Genomic DNA, 23431 nt, shown 5'->3' with positions numbered 1-23431 from the left:
AAGAGGAAAAGAGGTGAGGAGAAAGGGACAAGGAGATAGACACACAGGCTGAGCCAGGTGATACGCAGGGGTTCCTCTAGGCCACACTGTCCCTGAACTTGCTAGAGACACAAAGACTTGGTTGAATTCCCCACCCCAGCCCCACCCTTCAACCAGTTCAAGTTGGGAAATCTGCTCCTTAAATTGAAGAAACCATCTGCCTAATCGGCTCTCCCCGAAGGACTCCTAGGAGCAACACTGTTATAGCTTAATTTAATTGCTCTGTAGTCAATAAAGAAGAGAACTATGTTACCATAAACACACTGAGCAATTAATCCAGGCTCATCACTCCCCTTCCCCCAGTTAATTAGGACTTATGAGGTTGCAAGTTACATGGGTGGGATCAAGTCACCAATTCTTTACCCAGGGCCAGCACGCAGGGGTCAGTGCAAAGAGACAAGTTAGCAACAGTAACCTGAGCAGACAGTTTGGAACGAAAGTCCCCAAGGACATCTCTATTTTTTGCTTTTTTTTTTTACTTACTTGCCCTTTTGCAAGAAATAAAACCAGAAAATGCAAAAATTATCACAGTTATGAAAGAAGACTTCCAGAACCACTTTGGGAAGTGCAAGGTGTCTGAAGTGAAGGCGAAGGTTTTGAGGGGGATTAATGGTAATGTACTGTGTACTGTAATAATAAATTTTTAAAAATTTAAATATCTATAATTTTGAGCACCTCATATATTCCAAATGATCTTTATTCTACCAGTAACTGTGCTTTTAAAGGACCATCTTTGCTGTTCTTTTTCTTTTTCACCCCCAGCTGTTAAAGTGGGGAGACTGCATGCTGAAGGACAGGGAGCCAGCAGGGTGAGGGGACCAAGGCAAGCTGTGGCCACCAGGTCGGCAGACCGGCTGCAGCCAAAAGGGTGCATAAAGACAGGAAAGTGAGGGCTGCGCTTTTGCTGGGGAAGACCGAAGACAAAGGCAGCTCGGGGGACTATGGGGTAGATGGACCCATGGTTCTTGATAAAGAAACAGAACCGGAAGTTTATACAGCTGGTCATCAGCATCCTCAGGTTCCATGGCCATGGATTCAAGCAACCACAGATGGAAAATACTTGAAAAAATGCACTAAACACATATAGACATTTTCTTGTTCTTATTCCTTAAACAATATAGTGTAACAATTATTTCCATAGCATTTGCATTGTACTAGGTGTTATGCATAATCTACAGCTGATTTAAGTGATATAGGAGGATGTATGTAGGTTAGATGCAGATACTATGACATTTTGTGTCAGGGACTAGAGTATCATGGATTCTGGTGTGGGATCCAGGAGGGGATCCCCTGTGGATACCCAGGGACGACTGTAAAGACATATCTACACATCTAACTCTGGCTCCCAAGAGTGCGTAGAGCCAGTAGCAGCCCTGTGACAATCAGCACGCCTGCTACCAGATCTTGGTTGCGAAATATCCTTCCCCACTGAAAGGATCCAGGGTCCCCAGGGGAAGTGGCTGGTCTCAGGGCTGCGGTAGAAGAACAAGAGCAGCACGGACTACCTCCTTGCATGAGAAAGGAAGGAAGGAAGTGGAGGAGGAAGGGGTAGGCTTGTAAAGGATGGAGATGTGTAAAGGACAAGGGAGCAACCTGAGGGCCCCCCACTGGCCAAAACTGGGATAACAACCACAAAGTGTTACCTATCCAATAAGTAGAAAACCATGAGTGTACCTTGCTATAAACAGACAAGTAATAAAAGAAAGAAATAAAAAATAAAATATCATATAATAATGTAATAAAATAATATACTATAATAATAAAATCAAATTAAGACAGCTAACAGAGGCAGAAGCAGTGATGATATCAGAAAATCTCCACTTGGCAGTCGTGGCAACCATAATCAGTTCAGGCACTGAAGCTTGTACAAGCAGGAGGAAGCAAATGAGGAAACAGATTGTACCTAGGCTCAAACACACCCTCCCCCAATGAAGACTTTTTAGTTAAAACAGGGAAAAGAGCACGTTGGAAACTCAGCAGGCATCACTGGGCCAGGTGATCAGCAGGAGCATCTCTGGTAACGGGCAAGTGGCCATCAGCGACCATCCAACAGGAAGCAGCGCCAAGAGCACAGCGATTGGCTCCAGGATACTCCAGTCACAATGCACACCCTGGATCCCACCACAGGACACATCAGACACAGCAGGATTGAAGATGGTCTTCAGTGACTGCCCTGCAAGCACCACGAGGGCCCAGGCAGGAGGGTCAGGGAGGACAGGCGTGCTCCCAGGGTAAGGGTTGGGAGGACCCCTGGTGGATCCTGTGGCCATAAGGGACACCACAGGGATGCCGCAAGATGTGGCCTCCAAGGGAAGGGTGTGTGGCGTTCTCTGTGCCACTGTTGCAGATCCTCTCGAAGTTTGAAAATGGAAACAGTCGGTTTACACCTCAAAAAAGAATGTGATACCTACTTGACACAAAGATATGGAAAGCTACCAAAGGGTTAAAGCAAGAAATGTGTCCTCTCTGAGGCAGTTTCTGGCCAGTGGGGACAGAGGGTTGGCGGAGGTCCGACAGCACCCAGCATGTAAGGTGGAACGCTGCCTTCCACATCTGCATCCTTCCGTTTTCCAGGGTGCTTTGTGGATAATGCATGTACCGGGGGTCTATCCACACCGTCTAGGATCTGGGGGTGGGGGTGTGCATGTGTATGGAGATGCTCCCCGCAGGTTCTGGGTTCACCCCAGCTATGCCGGGAAGCCCACTCACCACTTGCCAACCACAGACTGGGTATAAATCAGGAAACAGGGCACTCCTTCCTTTAAGCACTTTGCTGCCACCTGCTGGGCGTGTGGGATAAATCTCCACACCTAAAATTACAGCAGCGGGACAGTGCCCTGGGGTTGTGCAACGTCCAACACGTACAATCAGAGCAGCACAGAGTTCACTGCACAGCTCCACAGGGGACAGCGAACCCTTGCGCACAAGACCTTCCCTACTTCCACCTTGCTCTGTGCCCCAGCGAACTAAATCCAAACACACAGGCATCTCTCCGGCAGCACAGGCCTCATTTACCACCTGTGGATATCAGGACCCAGGGGGACATGAGTTTTGTCACATCAGCCCTGACGGGGAAGGAAATGGATGCTGTCAGCAGAGACAGAACTCTCGTCCACACTCCTACAAACACCTCTAGGTTGGCTGAAGCCACCAGCTGCTCTACGGCCTTGTACCCCACGGTCTTCTTGCCAGCTCCAGGGCAGGAGGATGCTGAGGTGGGCAGAATGGAGAAGCCGAGCCAGTGCACGGGCTGTGGCACAAACCAGAGGGTGGATAGTTCTGTCCTGACCAACTTATGACCTAAAGTGTCCCCTCAACATTTATGCTGAAGTCCTAGCTTCAGGATGTGACTGCAGTGCCTGGAGACAGGGCCTTTTAAGAAGTGACTAAGAATAGGACATGGTGGCACATGCCTGTAACTTCAGCTACTCAGGAGGCTGAGGCAGGACGATCACAAGTTTCAGGCCAGGCTGTGCAAATTAGCAAGATCCTGTATCAAAATAAAATGAGGGCTGCAGATGTAGTTTTGTGTTGGTTTTCGGGTTGAATCCCATACCAGAAAAAAAAATTTAAGGTAAAATGAGGTCATCAGGGTGGAGCCTAATCCAATAGAACTCAAGAGATGGGGAAGCACAGGTCATACAGGTTCCTGGTAGTTTAAATCACTTTCTCAGACGGCGCTGAAAAGAAAGCGACCACTAGAGGGCAGTCCACACCGGCACTCTCACTGAGCTGAGAGCCTAACAGAAAGATGTAGGACACAAGGACCCCGGTTAGTGCCTCTGAGCTCTGAAGGACTACCACACACTCTGGGCTAAAGGGTTGGGTGAGAGGCAGACATGAGGGCAGAAATGCTCTGGATCCAAGCTCAGGACCTCAGACATGAAACTCTGCACTTGGGGTGGGGGTGGGGGGAGCAGAAATCACAGCCAAGAGCCAGGCTCATAGTGATACCAGGGTCCCCACCACCCAGAGCAGGGCCACTGTCACATGCTGTAGATGAACGAGACCGGACCTGTGAGTGTGATGTCACTGGTTGCCAAAGAAAGGCTGGCCTAGTTAAGGAAGGGGGCAGGAGGGCCAGTTTGGGGAGGGGACAGGGTCTCAAGGTGGCGACACCAAGAGATGCTCAGGCCTCGGGAAGGGGCGGGGCTGGATTCAGGTCCTTTCTTCTTTTCTGAGTTCTTGGTGCTCCTGCTCCTGGGGTCTCACAGATCCTGGAGGGAATCCCCCACTCTCCCCCTACCCCAGGGCCAGCTGATTCCTAGGGAGTAGGAGGCTGGCCTCTCCTATGGAAACACCCAGGGCAGAGCCTGCACCCCCTACACCCCCACCATCAGCTCCCACACTCCCACACCCCACTACCCTCATCACCTCAAGGCAGGAGTAAGGCAACCAGAGCTCTGAAGCCATTCTTGCCAGTGGTCCTAGGCCTGCTCTTGCTTGCAGCCTTGGCAGCCCGGAAAACCACGAGGAAAGCTCCTCCTGCCCACCTTCCTGCTCACTCCCTTCTGTGCTCTCTCTGGTTCCTGGCCACACCTGCCCCCAGGGAAGCCCTGCACATGCAGTGACCTCTCCTCCTGGGGCCTGTGAGCCACAAGCTGTCTCCAAAGGTGGGCACTGTCCTCACCACAAATGAACATCTGAACAGTAAGAAAACTTGCGTCTTAAGACTCGGGCTCAGGAGTGGATGCCCAGCATATGGGAGTGCGGTGTCCCTAACGAAGTCTTCCAGAACGTGCCTCTGCCCAAGTGGAGAGCTGAGGACTGTGGAATCTTCCTGGGCACTGTCTCTGTGCCTGGCCATGGTCCAGAGCATTCAGAGGACACAGGCACTGCATGGCGTATGACATGGCCCAGAGGCAGACACCTCCCTGCCCTGACTCAAAGCCGCCCTTAGCACCACTTTCACTATCTTGCACTTGTACCCTCGGATTCTAAAGGAAAACCAGGCAGGATGGGAAGGGGAAGATGTCACTTCACCGATCCACGTGTGGGAGCACAGGCCTGTAATCCCAGAGCTCAGGGCAACTGAGGCAGGAGGGTTCCAAGTTCAAGCCCAGTCTGTGCAACTAGCAACTCAGGGAGACCCTATCTCAAAATTTAAAAACAGAGCTGAGTATAAAGCTCAGTGTGAAGACCATGGGTTCAGTGCCCGATAATGAAATGAAAGAAAGAAGCAAGCAAGCAAGCAAGGGAGCGAGCTAGCTCACTGTTGCACTGATGTCCCAGCACTGCCCCCTCCAAGCAGGTACCTCAGAGCCTTAGGGCCTCAGAGCATGGAAAGGCCCTCGGGGCCTCACTCCAAGATGGTCAAGATTCTCTCTGGGAATCGCCTTCCACTGTCCAGTCTCTACCCCACTATGGAGACGACGGCCAGGTGCGGCTATGAACAGCCATGGGCACAGCAGCCACAGTCACCCCTCCCTGGCTCAGCGCACTGACGCCTGCTGGTCACTACATGAGCCCAGAAGCACCAGTACAGGCAAACATGAAATGCACACACCTGGTCCCCATGCATGCTCACGTAAGTGCAGATACGTGAGTACTGTGGGTGAGTGTGCGCCTGTACATGTAATTTCTGTACATCCATTTGCTTTGTGTCTGCTCCCCTCCCCCACCCCGGGAGAACACGAGGCACATGCATCCGGGCATTTGTGCTCCCAGGTGCTCCAGGGTGTCCGGGATGCTGAGCTTGCATTCGGCCGGTGACATCCACAGCTGCCTGGGCACCAGGTGGGAGGAGAGCTGCAGTGTGGCTGAGAGATCTGCACATGCTGCTGGTAGGAGGAGGGGCCTACATACGTCTCTTCACAGCCAGAGGCGGGGTGAAGAGACACCCCTGTGGGAGGTGGCCACTGTCTCTATCAATGCTGCAGATGACTCTGAAAGGCCAGGCCTGAGCACAGGGAACATGGGCAGAGCGCCAGGAGCAGCGGGGAGCTTTCGCAGGGAGGACACGACAGAGACGGAAAGAGGAGGACTGGGGAGGGACAGATCAGAGGGTAGAGCACAGGAGCAGCTCCCGGACCCAACGAGCACCCCAAGCCTTGGGCCCACGATCCTCCTCCACTTGAGCTATGCCTGTCAGGATTCTCAGGAAACAGAACCAGCAGGGGGTGTGCGTGTGTGAGCATGCACGCACGTGTGTGTCCGTGCGTGCATGCGTGTGTGTACATGCAGCCCTCTGATCATGCAGGGACAATACCTGGGCTGAAAGATGAGTTTGGACTGACTTACATATAGACTTTGTCCTTGCCATTATTTGTAAACAATACAGTATCACAACTATCTACCCAGTGCTGACACTGTGTTAAGTGTTACCAGTTACCCAGAGAGGATCTCAAGTACAAGGACAGGTGTGGGGAGGTGCTATGCAAACACTACGCCATGTTGAGGATTTGGGTATCAATGGGGACCCCAAAACCGGTCCCCAGTGGATGTAAAGATGACCTTGAAATGCATATGGGAGAGTGCAAACAGAGAGAGAATGTAAAAGAATTAAAAAATTTAAATTTCAAATAAAAATATTTAAAATAACTGGTGCATGCAACTATTTGCACTGCGAGTCTGGAGTCTGCAGGGTGGCTGAAGCCCCACTCAGGAGTCAGTGCTGCAGCTCAAGTCTGAAGGCAGCTGTTGGCAAAGCTGCTTCCTACTCAGGGGACGTCAGTCCTGCCTCTTCTGAGGTTCACCTGATTAGACAAGGCCCACCCCGTGATAGGGGGTCATCTGTTTCCCCTGCAGTTGGCTGATGCAGTGTTCCCAGTCTTGCAGAACACCTTCACAGCCATATTTACAATACTACTGAATCAAGTATCTGTACCTACCGAGTTGTCACATGAAATTATGTATCACAGGGGAAAACGTTTCCTTCTTTGTTATAAAGAAAAGTGCCAGAGTGGCAACAGATATCTTGCTGAGACATGGAAAGTCACTGCTGCAGGATACTCATTATACTCTTAGCTCTGCGGTCCCCGGCTTATTGTGGCACTGAGGGTACCCCGAGCACTTCAGAGCCCCTGTTCAGACCTGAGGGTCAGGGCCTCCTTCAAGCTGCGGGACACCGCGGTCCAGAGCTGACCCCACTGGAGAAAGGCCAGGTGTGGGCAGGGCCAGTGAGGCTGCCACTACCTACTTTGCTGCACCCACTCAGCCCTCAGCCCTGACCACATGCATGACGTGGCCTCCAGGACAGGGCAGGATGTGAGGTGATGGTGGCTTTGGGAAACCACAGGTAGCCCAAGGACAGTGACAGGCACTATTTTGAGGCCGAGTATGAGCACCTTCCAAAGCCTTCTCCCCCCACAGCCTCCTCTGTGCATATCAGCCTCTTGCCCTTGACCTCCTGGGCATCTCTCTCTGTCCTCTAGGGCCCTTTTCCACTCTGAGCAGAAGCTGTGACCTCCAGGCCAGGGCAGGACCTGCGGTGCCCGCACTGACTGTGGGTTCTGGTGGGGCCTCCATCCTCTGGCCCCGGTGGCAGCGTGCCTGCTAGTTCCCTCCTCCTCAGTGTGGCCTTCAGGACACAGCCCTGTCCAGGCTTTAGCCTGTGGGGCCCCAAGCTTGGTCCTGCCCACACCTGCTCCTGGCCACTGAACACTTCTTATGGTGCCACCAGGTGGCTTCTGCCCTTGAAGACCATAGGCGACATCCTGAATCCCGTACTGTAAGGTTGGGTCTGAACAACACAAGATTTGTTCTAAAGCTGGCCCTGTGCCCTGGTCACCAGTACATAGAAGGCTCCTGAGGCCACCTGCACCAGGGTCTGCAGGACAGTGGGGTCTGGAGAATCCATGGCTCACCCTAAGTGCAGAGGACTGAGCCATACAGAAAGGCATGCCCTCTTCCAACTTCTCTAGAGAAGCCAGGAACGTTTGTGTGAATGCGGACCATCGATCTAAATGTTTGAGGAACTCTGGGCAGTTGGACAAAATGACCGAAGGTGGGAACCGACCTGTGGTTGCCCTGGATGACTGAGGCCCCCAGGTGGGAGTGGGGCAGGGCTCAGGTGCTACTGGGAGGCGCAGACACACCTGGTGGATCTCATGCCAGCCGTTCTCGTCCTTGCAGCACACGGTGGCGTGCTCGTGTAGCAGCAGCTCGCAGCAGTAGGGGTCGCCCCCGACAATGGCTGTGTGATACAGCGGCGTGAGACCGTAGCTATCCTTGTAATCTGGGGAGGCACCAAGCTCTAACAGGGTCTGGGGGAAAAAAATCCAAAGTCCGGGTCACTGGTCTTGCAATGGTTTTTGCACAGGGGGCAACAATCAAAGCAGCATGCACCCCTTGTCCTGCAGGCCAGGACGGCCCTGGGGTCCCATGGCTTTCCCCCTAACTCAGAGTTAAGCAGGTCCTAAGTGTAGGCAGCGACATTTCTAGGCCTGAGGTAGCAGGCGCTGGGTGCTCAGGCATGCAGGACCAGCTCATGTGGGAGACGGAGAGAGAGGCGTGGGGCTGCAGCCCCGTGTCCTGGCGGGCAATGATGGAGAACGACCAAGGGAAGGCAGCTCTTGCAGGAGCGGGAGGTTGTACCATTTAACAGAACACACAGGACAGCATTGTACACTGAGGGCGCAAACTATGGAGCAGCATCGGGAATGCACGTGACTTCTGCAGAAGCCAGTGGAAGGACACAGCTGAGAGCTGGGGGAGAAATCCCATGTTCAGGTGAGCCTGCAGCAGTGACCCCATCCTCCCTCACCTCCCTCAGAGCTCGGGTGGAGAATGGGCCTGGGAACCCCTGTGCTCCATGGGTGCTTCTCAAACACAGCTGGGGCAGGTGGAGGAGCAGGAGATCACCGAGGGAGCAAGACGCTGCGGTGCACACAGACTTTCTGGGTGGCAAGGTGGGCACAGGGACCTCTGCTGGTCTTGCAGCCTGCTCCAGGAGCAGGGGTGGGTTTCAGCAACAGCCTTAGGGAGTCACAGCATGAACCCTTTATTGAAGCAGAAGGAGAAGATGGCTTTGTGGACAGTAAATTCTAGAAGCAGCAATGCCAAGGAGACAGGGCAGAAAACCCTCCAAGTTCCAGTGGGGACAGCTGCAAGGGACCAAGGAGGGCAGTGTCTCTGATACAGGACAGGCTTGGACGCACCTTCAGGGCAAGCTGGTTTCTGGTTCGAGCGGCTTTGTGCAAGGCGGTCATCCCGTCCTTGGCGCGGAAGTCCAGGTGAGCCCCGCCATTTCGGAGGGCTTTGATGATCTCCATGGAGTCGTCCAGCTGGGCAGCCAGGGTCAGGGGAGTCTCTGAGGGTCCCAAACACACACATGTTAGCAACAACACTTGGGGCTGCTGTGAAGGCTGAGCTCACTGAGCCATGTTCAAAGGCTAAAAACTGAACTTAAAAAATGGACCCACAGGGTACAAATGCCCCCACCCAGCCATAGAGCCCAGCAGGCCATGCAGTTAGGATGGCTCCATCAAAAAGGGAAAGAAGCCAGAAGGGTGAGGTCCTCCTGTGTGGGCACAAAGGTCAGGAGGGCCTGTACAGATGAACCTAGCACTCTCTGTGGCTGCCTGTGACGGGGGCATCAGTATTTGCTATGGTGCATCTTTCTACTTGATCCTAATCTTCCTCATATCCCTACCTGCACTGCTGAGCAAGGTGAGGCTGTGGTTGAGAGGCACTTGCATTACAGAAGTATACAGAACAACAGAATAACACAGCACACACTCTTAACCATGCACGCCAGCAATCATGTTTCCCCAAATGAGTCAAAAACATTATGTCTGCACAGGAATCTGGATGTTAATGTTTAGAGCAGCTTTATTCCCAATTTCCTTGAATTGCATAGATCCCACTGTCCTGCTGTGGGTGAACAAAATGTGATACATGCAGATAATGGAATATTACTTAGTCCTGAAAATGAACTATCAAGCCATGAGAAGATATGGAGGAACCATGAATGCATATTACTAAGCAAAAGAAGCCAATGTGAAAAGGTTCTATATGTGTAGTTCCAACGCTATGCCATTCTAGAAAAGGTAAACCATGGAGATAGTAAGATCAGTGGTTGCCAGAGGCTGGGGAACGGAGGAACACACAGGTAGGGCACAAAGGATGTTTAGAGTAGTGATAATATCCTGCATGATGCTGATGATGGGTACAGGACGTAAGGCTTCTCTGTCCAAACCCACAGGGTGTACACATACCACCAAGAGTAAGCTGTGTTCAAGCCATGGACTCCAGCTATTTATTGTAACAGAGGTACCGCACCACTGCCACGTGTTAATAACAGGGCAGAGAGAGGCAGAACACACAGGAACTCTTTATTCCTTTAGCTTGATTTTCTGTAAACCTAAACCTGGCCTTGTGTCCAACCCTAACACCCACCTTCCACCCCCGGGGCCTGGCTTGGGGCTCACCTCCCTGCTACCCTGCTTCCTGCATCCCTATCTGTATTGTGACTTGCTCTATTATACACACCTCTATGACACACCTCTTCTCTCTGCCAGAACACAGCCAGGTATCAATAAGAGCAATCCCTACCTAACTGGATTCTGTATGTGAGCTCTCACTTAAAACCCAGTCTCTGTTTATTAGGAGCCAGCACCCGACAAACCAAATACATCCACACATCTGTCGTGGCAGAGGGAGTTATTTGCCTGTGGTCCTCAGCCTGCCTTCATCTTCACTGGGTAATCTGTGCACCTCTCACCCTCTGCAGGCTGATGTTTATGAGGTCCCAGGATGCTGCTCCCTAGAGTCACCCCCATTCTCCCAAGTATTATTATTCCTGGGGAATTACAGGCAGTGATTCATTGGGGGTTGTGGGGACACTGTTAGATACCATCTATCACTACATGCATCAAACAAGCCCCTTCCGCTCCCAAGCCAAGGAGGTGCTCAGCATACTCGGAACCAGAAGGTCCACAAAACCTTCTAATTGGACCATGTGGGAGCCCAGAAGAGGCTCCCCCAGGAGCCCGCCACAGCGACGTGGGCAGAAGCAGCTCCTCCAGCACAGACGATGATCAGCTTAACTCGGAGGCAGCCGCAGCCTGACAGGTGACGGACGCAGCACTGCCTGGAAGTCATTTGGTAACTGGATCTTACAAATGACTCCACACACATCACGGGGTCCTGCAAAACTTGGCCTAATAAAGGAATATTCCAGCTTCTTCTCATCAAGATGTTTAAAGCACCAGAAAGCACTTCTGGCTTTATTACCAAGCCTTCCTTTGTTGCACACGGGGCTTCTCAAGTTTGGAAGTCACAGGGTAAAATAAAAATGCTAGACAATATCCCATTCAAACTGTCACTTTTATTTCCTTGCCGGGGTTTGGTCTGATTCCCCAGATTCCAACCTAAGCAAAAGCTGAGCCTGGGTCCCCAGTGGGAGAACTAACTCTTTTATTTTTCTATTCTATTTTCATCATTGCTACTTAATGAAATTTACATTCTCAACAGGTAGCAGACAGCTGCTTGTGATAACACAGGCTGTTTGATTTTAACTGACAGGTCGTTTCACTGTGATTTAATTATCTCTCAAATGGCACTCAATCCAGGAGGTTCTGCTTCCCCTGACTGTGGCCCTAGTACGGCCCCGAGTCAGGGACACTGGACAGGTCTGGGTGATGTATTGTTTCTTGGTTTTAAGAAGGAAGCTGCCTTTGACTCTGTGCCTGGAAATGAAGCCTGCTTTGCAGCCAGATTCTGCTGCTCAGTGGGTAGGAAATCACCAAACCCAGCGTGGAGCCCCACAGTACAGGATGGAGATATGCGACGGCTGCCGGATCCCAGCAGGAGGAAGTGCCTGCCTTGAAGGAAAGGGCAAGCGAGGGCACTCTTCCCACCCACCGGCCCTGCCTGGTAGTGCTGATATAGCTGGTCCCAGACCAGAGCCATCCTTGTGACCCTGTCCGGGGCCAGGGTCACCTCCAGCCAGCATGGCAGGCAGAAGGCAGACCCAGGGTGAAAACTCACACTTAAGAGTCTGCAGAGCCCAGGCTAGGTCTCCTCCCTTGCTGGCTGCTTGCGACTGTCTCAGATTGTGCTGCTGCAACAAGATCCGGGGGCTAGGAGGCTCCCAAGCTGCAGATATACACTGCCTGCAGCTCTGAAGCCTGGATTCCAAGCTCACCATGCCGGCAGAGTCCATCTCTGGTGAGGCCCTGCTTCCTGGATCAGAGACAGCAACTTCTTGCTGCATGCTCACATAGTAGAAGGGGCAGGGGATCTCTCTGGTCTCTTGCATAAGGGTTCTGACTGCATTCATACAGACTCTGCCCCTGTCACCTCCTGGAGGGCCCTCTGCTAACACCACCACCTAGGGGTAGGTTTCAGTGCAGGGATTTGGGAGAACCGGCATTCAGACCACCGAGGTGCCACCTCACACCACAGCTTCAGGCCTCTCCAAGAACAAGGTGCCCACTGGGGACCCACTTCACTGGAATGTAGCAGGATTACAGAGGAGAGGCTTGTACAGCTCCAGGTACATCATGCTGGCAGGGTCATCTGTCCCTTAAATGCAGCTGTGTTAAGTCCCTTTATCATCTCAGCATGGACAACAGTACTTGCTTCCCTGGGACTGAGCAGCTCCAGGAGACGTGAGAAGCCTGTGAGATACAAGATAGCTTGCTCATGGCCTGGAGGGAGACCGTCAAAGTGACCTGCATCTCTTTTCCTCTGCATCCAAAACTAGCAGAACACAGCATCTGCTGAGTTCCTGCAGCTGATGATGACAGGGGCACTCTGGAAACCTTGCAAGGGTGACCAGTGCTGATACACTTAATGCTATCCAATGCTCCTGTGTCTTGGACTATGGGGACATCATCTGACTCAGGAGCTGAGAAGCCAGAACTCAGAGTGGTCCCTGACCCTGGTCTTCCTGGAGCCAGCTGTGGAAAAGCTGGGACTGAAGCAGGTCTCCCTGGGCTCTCTGAACCTGGGTGCCAAGCTGGCTTGTAGGGCTCAGCATGATGGTTCCACACCACTGTAGCCCCAAGTCTCCAGCAGTATTGTCCTCCCTACATGACAGGGCCGTGTGTGTGTGTGTGTGTGTGTGTGTGTGTGTGTGTGTGTTTTGAGTGCGAGGACACAGGGGTCCTGATATCTCATTTTGCCCAAAGAAACGTGAAGATGAGCATTCGTGACACCACCTGGCTCTGGGCTCTCAGTTAAGCCAGTGCCAGATGTGTATTCTCCCCGTCTCACCATGTGGAGCCGGGGTGCTGTGTGCGCCATCTTGGAATTTCCCACAATTCTGGGAATTGCCCATAGTGTCTGTGTATTTCCAAGACAGTCAGTCATCCTTCACTTACTTCCCTTGTTCACTCAGCACCTTTGGTCCCATTTCTCTGCCCCATTAGAACCAGTAGCTTCTCTGGCTTCAGGGAAGTAAGTGAAAATCCCTACGACACTAATAGCATTGCAGTGGGGTGGGAGGATGGCAGGGAAGGCAGCACTGCCTGCCCCAGAGTTGCATCTAGACACACATCTTCAGAACTTTCTACCTTCACTCTTCCCTTCACCAGGCTCCAAATACTTAATTTTGTCTTAAAATCTCCACTATGGTTCATCTCTCATAATTATGTCCCTATAAAAAAAAACCTGCTCACAAATGTCTACAGCAGGTGTACTTGTAATCACCAAAACATGAAGCAACCTAGTATCTTTAGCAGGTAAAAAGATAAAGAAGGAAGTGCCTGCCTTGAAGGAAAGGGCAAGTAGCTGGAACCAGCTGGAACCAGCTGCACTAAAGAACTGAATGATGGTGCCACGAAAAGACGTGGAGGAAAACTCAGTGCATATCACTAAGCAAAAGAGGTCATTCTGAAGAGGCTTCATACCATGTGACTCCAACTCTGACTTCTGGAAGAGGCAAAGCTACGGGGACAGTAGTGACATCAGTGGTTGCCAGGGACTGGCAGAGAAGGGATGAGCAGGTGGGGCACATAGGATGTTTAGGGTAGGGGAACTGTGGTGGTGGATACATGAACTACAGAGTTGTACAGAACCAAAGAATGTGTAACTCCAAGAGTGAGCCCTAAACGATGAACTTTAGTTGATAAGAATATACCATGTTGGCTCATCAGTGATAACAAATGTACGATGTTAAGCAAGACATCAGCGATGAGGGAGCGAAAGGCATTGGTTCGTGTGGGAACTCTATGCTCTGTGTCCGATTTTCTGTACTCCAGAGCCGTTCTAAGGAAGAAAGTCTACTAACTTCAAAGAACAAGTAGTGAGTGGCGGCTGAGGGGAGTGGAAAGTTCTGCTTTGCTGAGGAATACTAAATATCACAAGGAGAAAATCGATTTGGAGAAATAACCAGTTGGCAGTCACAATGTGAGGGCTGATGCAGTGTTTTTCGCTTGAAGCTGGAAATAATGATTTCTATCAAAACCAAAACAAAAACAAAACAAGCCCCTAAACCACTCTGTTGGATCACTCTTAACTTCCCAGGGGAAGCAGAGAAAGGCGTCATAGAAAAGGGCAGCCCTGCTTCCCACGTTGGGCGTGCTGTGCTACAGCCCCAGCCCTGACGGGGCCCTGTCTCTGCCCTTGGTCCTGCTGAGTGTGGCCTTTGCTGGAGCCTCTGGGGCACTTGTCCTACATTATACTCTCTGCCAGGAGCCACTTAGCAGAGGTGCCTCCAAAAAACTGGCTCTGTTTCTTCCCTGAGCTTGTTACCATCAACCAACCCAGACTATCGTCACAGGAATAGAGCTGCCCTTGGGTATCCATTCTAGGACCCAAAGGCACCAAAATGTACATCTGCTTATATTCCTCATATGAAACAGTATGCTATTTGTACCTAAACTACATATCTCCTTCCATATGTTTACCTGTAATACAAGGTGAATGCTATGCAAAGTTATTTTACTGTATCTTACATGTTCAGGACAGACACCATCTCTTTTGCTGAATATTTTCATTCCCAGGCAGTTGAATCCCGGGACTTGGAACCTTGGCTGTGGAAGGAGACTGTGTCTTGGCTAATACAGGTGATCACAGCTGCCTCCACTGCTTATAGTCCAGGGTGTGGCTGTTCCATGTAGTGGGGAGCAGGGAAGCTGAGAAGGACCTGTTTCTTAGTTACACTGCTCTGTACCTGCTCACAGCAGTCCAGGGCTTAATCTTCCTATGGACTCGACCCATGATTACCACAACTGCAGCTTTACCTCCAGGCAGGGCTACAAGAGGTAATCACATGTTTGCCTCTTTCAGCAGTTCAGGTCTATGTCACTGTGTTTTTAGAAGCAATGCTTGGGTCTGCTTTGGAATACCAGTCATTCCTAAACTCTTAAAACCCAGCAACACCAGCACTGGGGAAGGGAGCGTGGGGAGACCGGGCTTGTGCTGGATGGAGCTGCGTAGAGGAGGTCATGCAGAGAAGAACAGAGGATCCCAGAGTGGAGCCCTGACCTCCTGGGCTGCTGACCAGGCAAGGGAGAGAGGTAGCCCACACTGCCCAGGTTCCAAGGAGTCATCTGGAAACAGCGAAGACAGACACAGGAGCAGCTCACTCCAGGGAGTATGAGTTGAAACCCATGGCTCATCCCGAGGAGAAAATCCAGGCTGGGGGCTCTTGACATCAGGCCTGACTGAAGGTCACCTGTGGATATACCTGGAGGCTCAAGTTCATGCTCAGGAATTCACGGGTCTCTCTACTTATACAGCCTGAGTGCTCAGGGACAGGATGGGCCCTGCCCTTTTAGAGAGGTCCTAGACCCAAGGCTGATGCAGGAGAGAAGCCTCCACATTAGTGTGGCGGGGGAAGCATGGTCCGACACGGTGGGCACTCAGTGCCTCCTGCCTCTCCCTGCATAGACACCCTGGCTCCCTCCATCCCGATGTCCACCCTGGGCCTGGGGCCTGCCCAGACTCAGACTCTCCCGCCCAGTCCTCTCCCCAGGATGTCCACATGCAGTTCTGCCTCCTAATATCTTGGATGTTGCAGCCGCCATCAGAAAGGAGCTTGTCCCTGCTCAGATGCTGCTCACAATAAACTCAAGAGACCCAGGAACAAAGAGGCCACCATATCCCCAAGCAGTCCATAGAAAGGGATATGCCCAGCACCTAGCAGCGGGCTGATGGATTAGCCGGGCCTCCCAGAGATGACTAGCAAGTACCACAGATACTCCATTCCTCGTGTGCTTAGTGATTTAGAGGTGTGACCTGAAATCATGCAGGAGCCCACAGCAGGCCTACTGCATCACAGGAAGACAGAGAGACAGACAGAGACAGACAGACAGACAGACAGAGATAGAGAAAGAGAGAGAAAAATGAGACAGAGAGACAGAGAAAGAGAGACAGACAGACAGACAGGGACAGAGAGAGAGAGACAGAGACAGAGAGACTTCCACAGCTGAGTCCAAGAGGAATACTGTTTTGCTCAGAAGAACCCACCCAACTGGGTGGACTCCTGAGCTTGTTACATAACCTCTCACCTGGGCCATCCTCAGCTCCTCACAGCCACTGACCTCTGCTGGCCAAGTTCAGCAGGAGTCCACTGTCATGGGGAGCTCACCTTGGGTGGCTGTGTCCCACCAGACTACAGTATATTGGGAGGCAACTTTGGTTGTCCCAACTGGGGGCTGCTGCTCGTATCCAGGAGGTTGAAACTAAAGATGCTGGTAAGCACCCCACAATGTCACTATCCCAAAGAACAGTCCAGACAGGGCCCAAAGTGCTGAGGCTGGAAAACTTCACCACGGTGGAACCACCAGGGCATGAACGAATTCTCTGTGGAGTACTTGAGGCTCTATGCCCAAGGAACTCAGGTCCACAAAGGAGGGAGAAAAACACCGTGTACTAATTGATACAACCCCACCACAGCAGGGCTCTGCCAGGCACTGGAGACTGGCATGCATTTGTACATGTGCTCACCAGTCTTACAGCATGCCAGGCCTCATGTCGGAGGCAGGGTGGCCTGGTGAGCTGCACAGGCCAGGATGGCCTGGGAGTCACAGGAGTGAGGACACTCCCAAGGTCCAGGACAAAGCAGGGATGCTGTAAGTTTCTCACTGTTTATGTGTGACTCAACCTCAGGATGAATTTCTACAGCTACTGAGGCCCAGCCAAGACCTCTCTGACAAGGACCCACCTCCAGTCTCCAGGTCATGGAAATTGGGATCCAGGCCTCGGTCCAGCAGCTTGACCAGCTTCTCCACAGACCGATGCTGAGTATGATCCATGAACTTCTTCAGATTGGTCTAGAGAGAAAAGTAATAGAACAGAAAGGTCTTTATAAGAATTGTTCCCATAGGCCAAGGGCAATTTCTCACTTGGGGTGTGCTGGCTTCATTCACATTGAGCCACTGTGACCCCAGCCTTGCTTAGCAGCAGCGGCTTAAGGTCAGCACTTGGCTAAAGCTATGGGACCTTCCTATATGAAGGTTTCAGAAGTTCCTCACTGTTGACCACCTTTGGGCCACAGTTTGCTGTTTGTGTCCCTCCAAAATTGACATGTTGAACCAAATTCCCAATGGAGGTAGGGTTTATGGGAGGTAAATAGATCATGAGGGTGGAGCCCTAACAAACGGAGTTTGTGCCCTTATAAAAGAGACTCCAGAGAGCTGTCAGCCCTTCCACCATGTGAGGACGATGAGAAGATGCCATACATAAGCCAAGAGGAGGGCCTTCCCAGACACCAAATCTGCCACACTCTGACCTTGCATGCCCTGCCCTCTAGAACCACGAGCAGCAGATGCCTGTGGTTTGTGACCTACCCAAAGTTTTCCATTACATAAGCAGGAACAGATTACACTTCACTGAGAGCTACAGGACGTTCCTTCACTGTCGTGGGTCACTGGGACTGGAACTGCTGTGAAAATTTGTAGCTCCTAGGACCCACCCAGGTTCTGTCCCTGGGACCCCTAAGGATCTGATCTCTAAAGAGGCCGCCATGCTGCAGACCAAATGAGGCCATGATTCACTCAGCTTTGCCACTTTTCTGGTTACCCCAGACCACAAGGGATCCCTGGCTGCTGGGCTCAGGATGAAGGCACATTCCTGCCACATGCGATCTCCCTGGTCAGTTGCTTGACTTTGGCAGGGAGAACCTTCCCTAAGTGCCGCCTGCCGCATCAGTTAGGAGGGGGCTGGTTCCTGCTAGTGAGCAGGCCCTGTGCTGCTGGATCCTGACCGCAAGATGCCACGACCCTCTGGTGAGTCCAGTACTTCTCACAGGCTCAGTCCATGCCCTTCTCTGTACCTCTCCGAAAACACAGATGGGAACAACAGTGGCTCCCAACAGAGACCCCCTGCCTCCTGCTGTATTTCTATCTCAATGTCTTCTGCACAGTTTAGGACCAGAACAAATGCCCCCAAACACAGGAAACCCAGGGTGCCACTTAAAACCTTCGTGCTGATTTAATGATGTTCTTTAAATTCACAAACACAGTTTTATCTATGCATCAAAGGGCAATTTAAAAAATCTCCGAAGCACTGAGATAGTAGGATTCCAGGGATGAGGCAGGGGACAGAAGAGCCTGGAGCATCTTGTGCCGGGAAGAGGTCACCAGGGCACCAAGGAGCATGAGCACTAGACAGGGGGTAGAAAGGCGGTTGCAAATTAAGCACAAAAGCAAAAAATAACATATTAGACTCCACTGAACACAGTAAAAATCCTTGTGTCCTGACCTGGGTGCGGTGGTACACACCTGGCTTCCCAGAACTCTAGGAAGCTGAGGCAGGAGGATCACAGGTTTGAGCCTAGCCTGGGCAGCTTAGCGATACAGTAAGAACCTATCTCAAAATAAAATTTAAAAAAAAAAAAACCTGAGAATGTAGCTCAGTGTGAATGGCTTGGGTTCAAATCCCAGTATGAGGGGAAGCCTCTCTGGAGTAGGCTATCCCTGACACCAGCACCCTACCTGCCCAGCTGGGTGGCACACTGGGCACAAAGGTCATAGTCCGTTCAGCTGGGGACTGAGCTCCCACAGCAACACAGCACCTTCCACCCACTACTCACCTATACATTTCCCCTAGTGTCGTTCACACTAACACACCTTCATAAGGTTTGTTCTGATGTGACAATCATGGAAATCTATCCTAGTATCCTTGTGCTCACATATGCCCCTTCCCCTCCATCACTCCATGTGTCCAAAGCTCACCTTCAGACACCGTTTCTGAACCTCCCTGGAGCACCCAGGAGGATTAGCAACCCTTGCCCCAGTCCCAAGTGGCTTTGCTGCCTCCTGGATGGCTGGTTCTCTGGTAGCCCGGATGCATCATGAGGCCCATCCATCCGTCCACTCAACCTGCCCCACACAGACCTAGGTACGCAGTAGGTGCTCCAGGACGAAGAGACTCCAAAGATACTACCACAGGGGGAAAAAAAAAATTGGCAAGAATGTGATCGTGGCTATTCCCTGCATACCTTTGTGTGGAGCTTGGCCAGCTGCTTCTCATCCAGGTTGGACTGTTTGTACACCCGCTTCTTATACCGAAACTGGCACAGAAATAGAAAAGCAAAGACAAACAGGTAAGCACCTCACGTGGTCTTCCCCTGGGCTGCTTTTCCAAAGAAGGGATCTCGGTGGCAAACCCGAGTGTTAGATAAATGACTCGTGTTGTACTGCAGAGCACGCGGCATCCTGGAAAGCGGCTCTCTCAGCTAATGTGGCAAGTCAGTCCCTGCGGTGGGAGCCCACCTTCCCTACATGCAGCACGCTCAGCAGGTGAGCACACAGCCCCAGACACTGTGGCTTTCATGCCTTCTGCCTTTGTCGGAACCTGCATGAGCAGCCCGCTCCTGGTGCCCCCACACAGCCCTCTGCCTAGGACTTTGGGGCCCCTCCTCATTCCCTCAAAACAGCAGCACCTCCTCTGAACTGGAAATCATGCTAGAGTCGAAGGGCCTGCTTACTCGGATGTGGTCGCAGCACCTAGGAAGGCGATTTGTCACTGTCTGCTTCACAACCCTCCAATACTGTGGCCCCTGGGCGCCTCCCTGTCCGGGCCACCCGGGGTCCTTCTGCAGCTGAGGGTGCTGGGGACACTGCAGAAGTTTGGGCAGGATGCTGAGAACGTGGGGGCCACTGAGCTCGGTGTAGAAAATCTGGTCCAGCCCTGTGCTGCCCTATCCACTCAATAACTTTGGGCTAGACACTCTCATCTCTGCCTCAGTTTCCTTATCTGTTCTAAGGGGACACCAACACCACCTCCCAGGGTGGCCCAAGGGGGGAATGTGGGCCTCTCAGCACAGAGCCGGCAGCACACACAGACTACTTCATCCCTCCTTCCCCATTTCCCTGGAGACTGTCACACCCAAGGAGCTCACAGGCTCAGGGTGAGCAGAGATGCGCATAGGACAGAGGAAGGTGCAAGCCAGTGAGTGGCAAGCCAGTCCTGAGTGGAGTCTGAGCCCACATGGCACCACCCCCCATTCCACAAAAGCAGCAACCCAACAGACAAAAATGCTTGTTCACCACAGACTACAGCTCACTTCTTAAATGGCAAAATAAGCCAGCAGTGGAATGAGAAAGCTCCCCATAGCCCAGGCTGCCCAGAGCTGCTGGAGAAAGGGGCCGGACCTGAGCACACCTGTGGAGCTCCCAAAATGGAGTTGGGGGGCTCCAGACCCTTACAGGGTTCCCAGCCCTTCCTCTAGATTCCATCAGGGCAGCCATGTCACAGGAGTCCCATGTCCTGGAACCACTAAACAACATTCCCCTCATTTGGGTCTTCATTAGACACGCCTCTGGCCCACATTTCTGAAGCCACTGAGAAGGACACAGGGTGAACAGAGGCTCACTGTCCCACAGCTAACAGGAAAGCGGAGAGCAAGTCTTCTAGCTACAAAACAATATAGTGGAGCTGGTTACATGCCTCAGCAAGAGGGCAGGATAGCTCCTAGGTCCACAGACGCTCACACCCTGTGCTTCAGAGGGACACAGCTCAGAGCACAGATCCTTTTCCCTCCGTGTTTCCAGCAAGGAGCTGGACCAAGCCTGTCCCTGTCTCAGCTCTGCTGGTATGGTGCCCAGGGAGAATAAACCTAAGTATTAAGTACAATTTCACAATGAGAGCCAGTTAGGGCAGCAGCCACAGCACCCACCTGGAGCCTCCCTCAGGCAGCCAGGCTCACCTAGGACACTGCTCCATGGACACATGACCCCTTTAGGCAGTCACTGCTAATGGCCCTGGTTTTACAGCCAGGAGTCTGAAGCTGAGAGAGGCCCAGCTCAAAGTCACCCTGCTCATGAGCCCAGGACCATATCAAGAGTAGGCTCCCAGACTCCTAGTTTTATTGTCATCATAGAAACTATCAGCCCCTGGCCTGAGCACCTGAGCTGGAGTGAACAGTGCCTGTTCACCATTCCTAGCCCTGTACCTCTTCCATGAGGCTAGAACTTTGACTTTCCGGGCAGGCTGGATAATTGCAAATTGTCTGGTAAACAGTGGGTTGTCAATGAGAGATGTTTCTAATGGATACCCATTTTATGGATAGGCAAACTGAGATCAGAACAACTGATGATACGCCCAAAACCACTCAGCTTCCAAAAGGCTTCCACCTTTACCTTCCCTTGAGCCTCCACCCCTCTGACACATGTTCCACATTTACTGGATTCAAGTGACCTTAGCCTTAGAACCCCAAAGGAACCTTGGAATATCCACTGAATGTCACCTTGGTGTCATCTCAGACCTCAGAGCACTCTGCAGAGATTGCCAGAACCACTTAGACCACTTGGCACCAGCTACAATTCCATGCTGGCTGCCTCTCCCTGAGAAACGTACACTTGTTCAAGAATAGTTCCATGGCTCCACACGACCGCACAGACAGCCACACTGACAGCTAGTTTCACAGCTAATCCACCATGCCTAAACTGTTGGAAACACTACGTATAAACCCCAGTACATCAAGCGAGGGGCAGAAAGCAGGATGGGGTTGTGCTGTCTGTGGAGTTACATGTGGGCCACTACATGAGCCTGACTGGGAGACACTGGGAAGGGGGAGGTGTGGCAGTTCACAAGCCCTGGTCACTCATGGGCCAGCTGCTAGTGGGAGGTTGTCCTTCTGACTACAGCTGGGTGGCCACTGTCTCCTTCTTCCAGTGCCAGAGAGGCTGGCCTGGGGACAGTGACATAGAAAACGTGTTAGGTCTTTGTTCCCAGATCCTGGCACAGAGCCCCAAAGCCTAGGAACCTCCGATTGATGAGGGTGTCTTTGGTGCGCTAATGAGATGATGCCTGAGTCAGCTTCAGGACAGGGTTGGTGGCCAGAAGGCTGTGACTGCAGAACTGGACTTTCAGCTTCATCCTTGACCAGGATGGTGGGTGACGGCATTGATCACCAACAGCCAATGATTTCATTAATCATACCTACGAGGAAAGTCCCTGAAAAATGAGGTTGAAGAGCTCCCAAGTTGGCAAAAACATCTCCATGCCAGGAGGGAGGGGCACCTAAGCTTCCCAGGGGCAGAAGCGCTGAGCTGGGGATCCTTCTAGGCTTTTCCTGGGCACCTCTCCATCTACATCCTGCCTGATAAATAGTGAGCTCTGTCACACACACTAGCATGTTATCACACCTGAAGAGGGGCTTACAGGACCCCAATTTAGGACTGAGTCTGAGAGAAGCATGGGTAACCTGTAGAGCCAGGACTTGTGATGATCACCTATAGAGGGACCAGTGGGGTGCCACACGTTTGGTGTCAGAAAGGGGAAAGAGAAACCCAAAGCCCTCTGGCTGGCACGAGGCAAGGCAACTCATGAGTCCTAGTGACATGAGCTTCAATGGGACCCTTTGCTCATTCCTACCAAGACTTCTTCCTAACAGATTTGTTAAAATCTACAGCAAGAAAACAAATATATAAAAATTACACAGCAGTGCACAATTCAGAGCAAAATTAGGCCTCATAACCCCCAAGTAATATTTTTATTTTGGGGTATAATTCCTGATCCGAGGCAAATCAAGAGTCTGGTCAAGGAGTCTCCCTCCACCACCTGCCCAGCTGCTGGTACCTCCAGGGATGGCACAGCCGGCCCCGCGGGCTGGGGGTACTCGCGCAGCAGCCGCTCCTCGTCCAGGAATTTGCCATCGCGCCCGTTGCTGGCTGGCTGGAAGAGCCCGTAGTTCAGAACATCCTTCAGACCCTGATTGAGTGTGCACAGGATCCGCTGCTTCGCCACCCACACTGTGGCGTCTGGGTTAAAGCGGATGCACTTCTGCAGGGAAGGAAGAAACACCTGATCAGGGAAGCAGGAGGACACCAGAACCCACTAAGCACAGGTCAGAGTCTAAGCTGCTCCCACTCCTTCCCACTAGGTATTCTGAGCTGACCTTGGGACCCCCCAGGCTTTGACAGCTGCAAAACAAAGTCTGTTGCTTGGACAAAGACATTCAGTAAATATGAGCAGAAAGCCAAGGCTGAAATGTTAGTCTCTGCTCCCCAATCTCACCCTGGACTCAATACTACCCGCAACCTGCAGATATTTT

The 23431-nt window shown here is 51.9% G+C and overlaps 1 protein-coding gene across 3 annotated transcripts in view; it reads right to left on the bottom strand.

The window, feature by feature from the left end:
• Shank2 (SH3 and multiple ankyrin repeat domains 2) overlaps positions 1-23431 on the bottom strand; it is a 522268-nt gene that overhangs the window by 396972 nt on the left and 101865 nt on the right. For all 3 annotated transcript variants that reach the window (XM_013514155.1, XM_013514157.1, XM_013514156.1), the window contains 5 exons: positions 22957-23160; positions 19373-19444; positions 17096-17204; positions 9138-9289; positions 8076-8243 (listed from right to left, as the gene is read on the bottom strand). In XM_013514155.1, the coding sequence (XP_013369609.1) occupies positions 8076-8243; positions 9138-9289; positions 17096-17204; positions 19373-19444; positions 22957-23160 (705 nt within the window). The remainder of the gene's footprint in view (positions 1-8075; positions 8244-9137; positions 9290-17095; positions 17205-19372; positions 19445-22956; positions 23161-23431) is intronic.

Source organism: Chinchilla lanigera, unplaced genomic scaffold (assembly GCF_000276665.1).
Source record: "Chinchilla lanigera isolate Chin_1 unplaced genomic scaffold, ChiLan1.0 scaffold00021, whole genome shotgun sequence".
NCBI lineage: Eukaryota > Metazoa > Chordata > Mammalia > Rodentia > Chinchillidae > Chinchilla > Chinchilla lanigera.
This window is presented reverse-complemented; position numbering and strand designations above follow the sequence as displayed.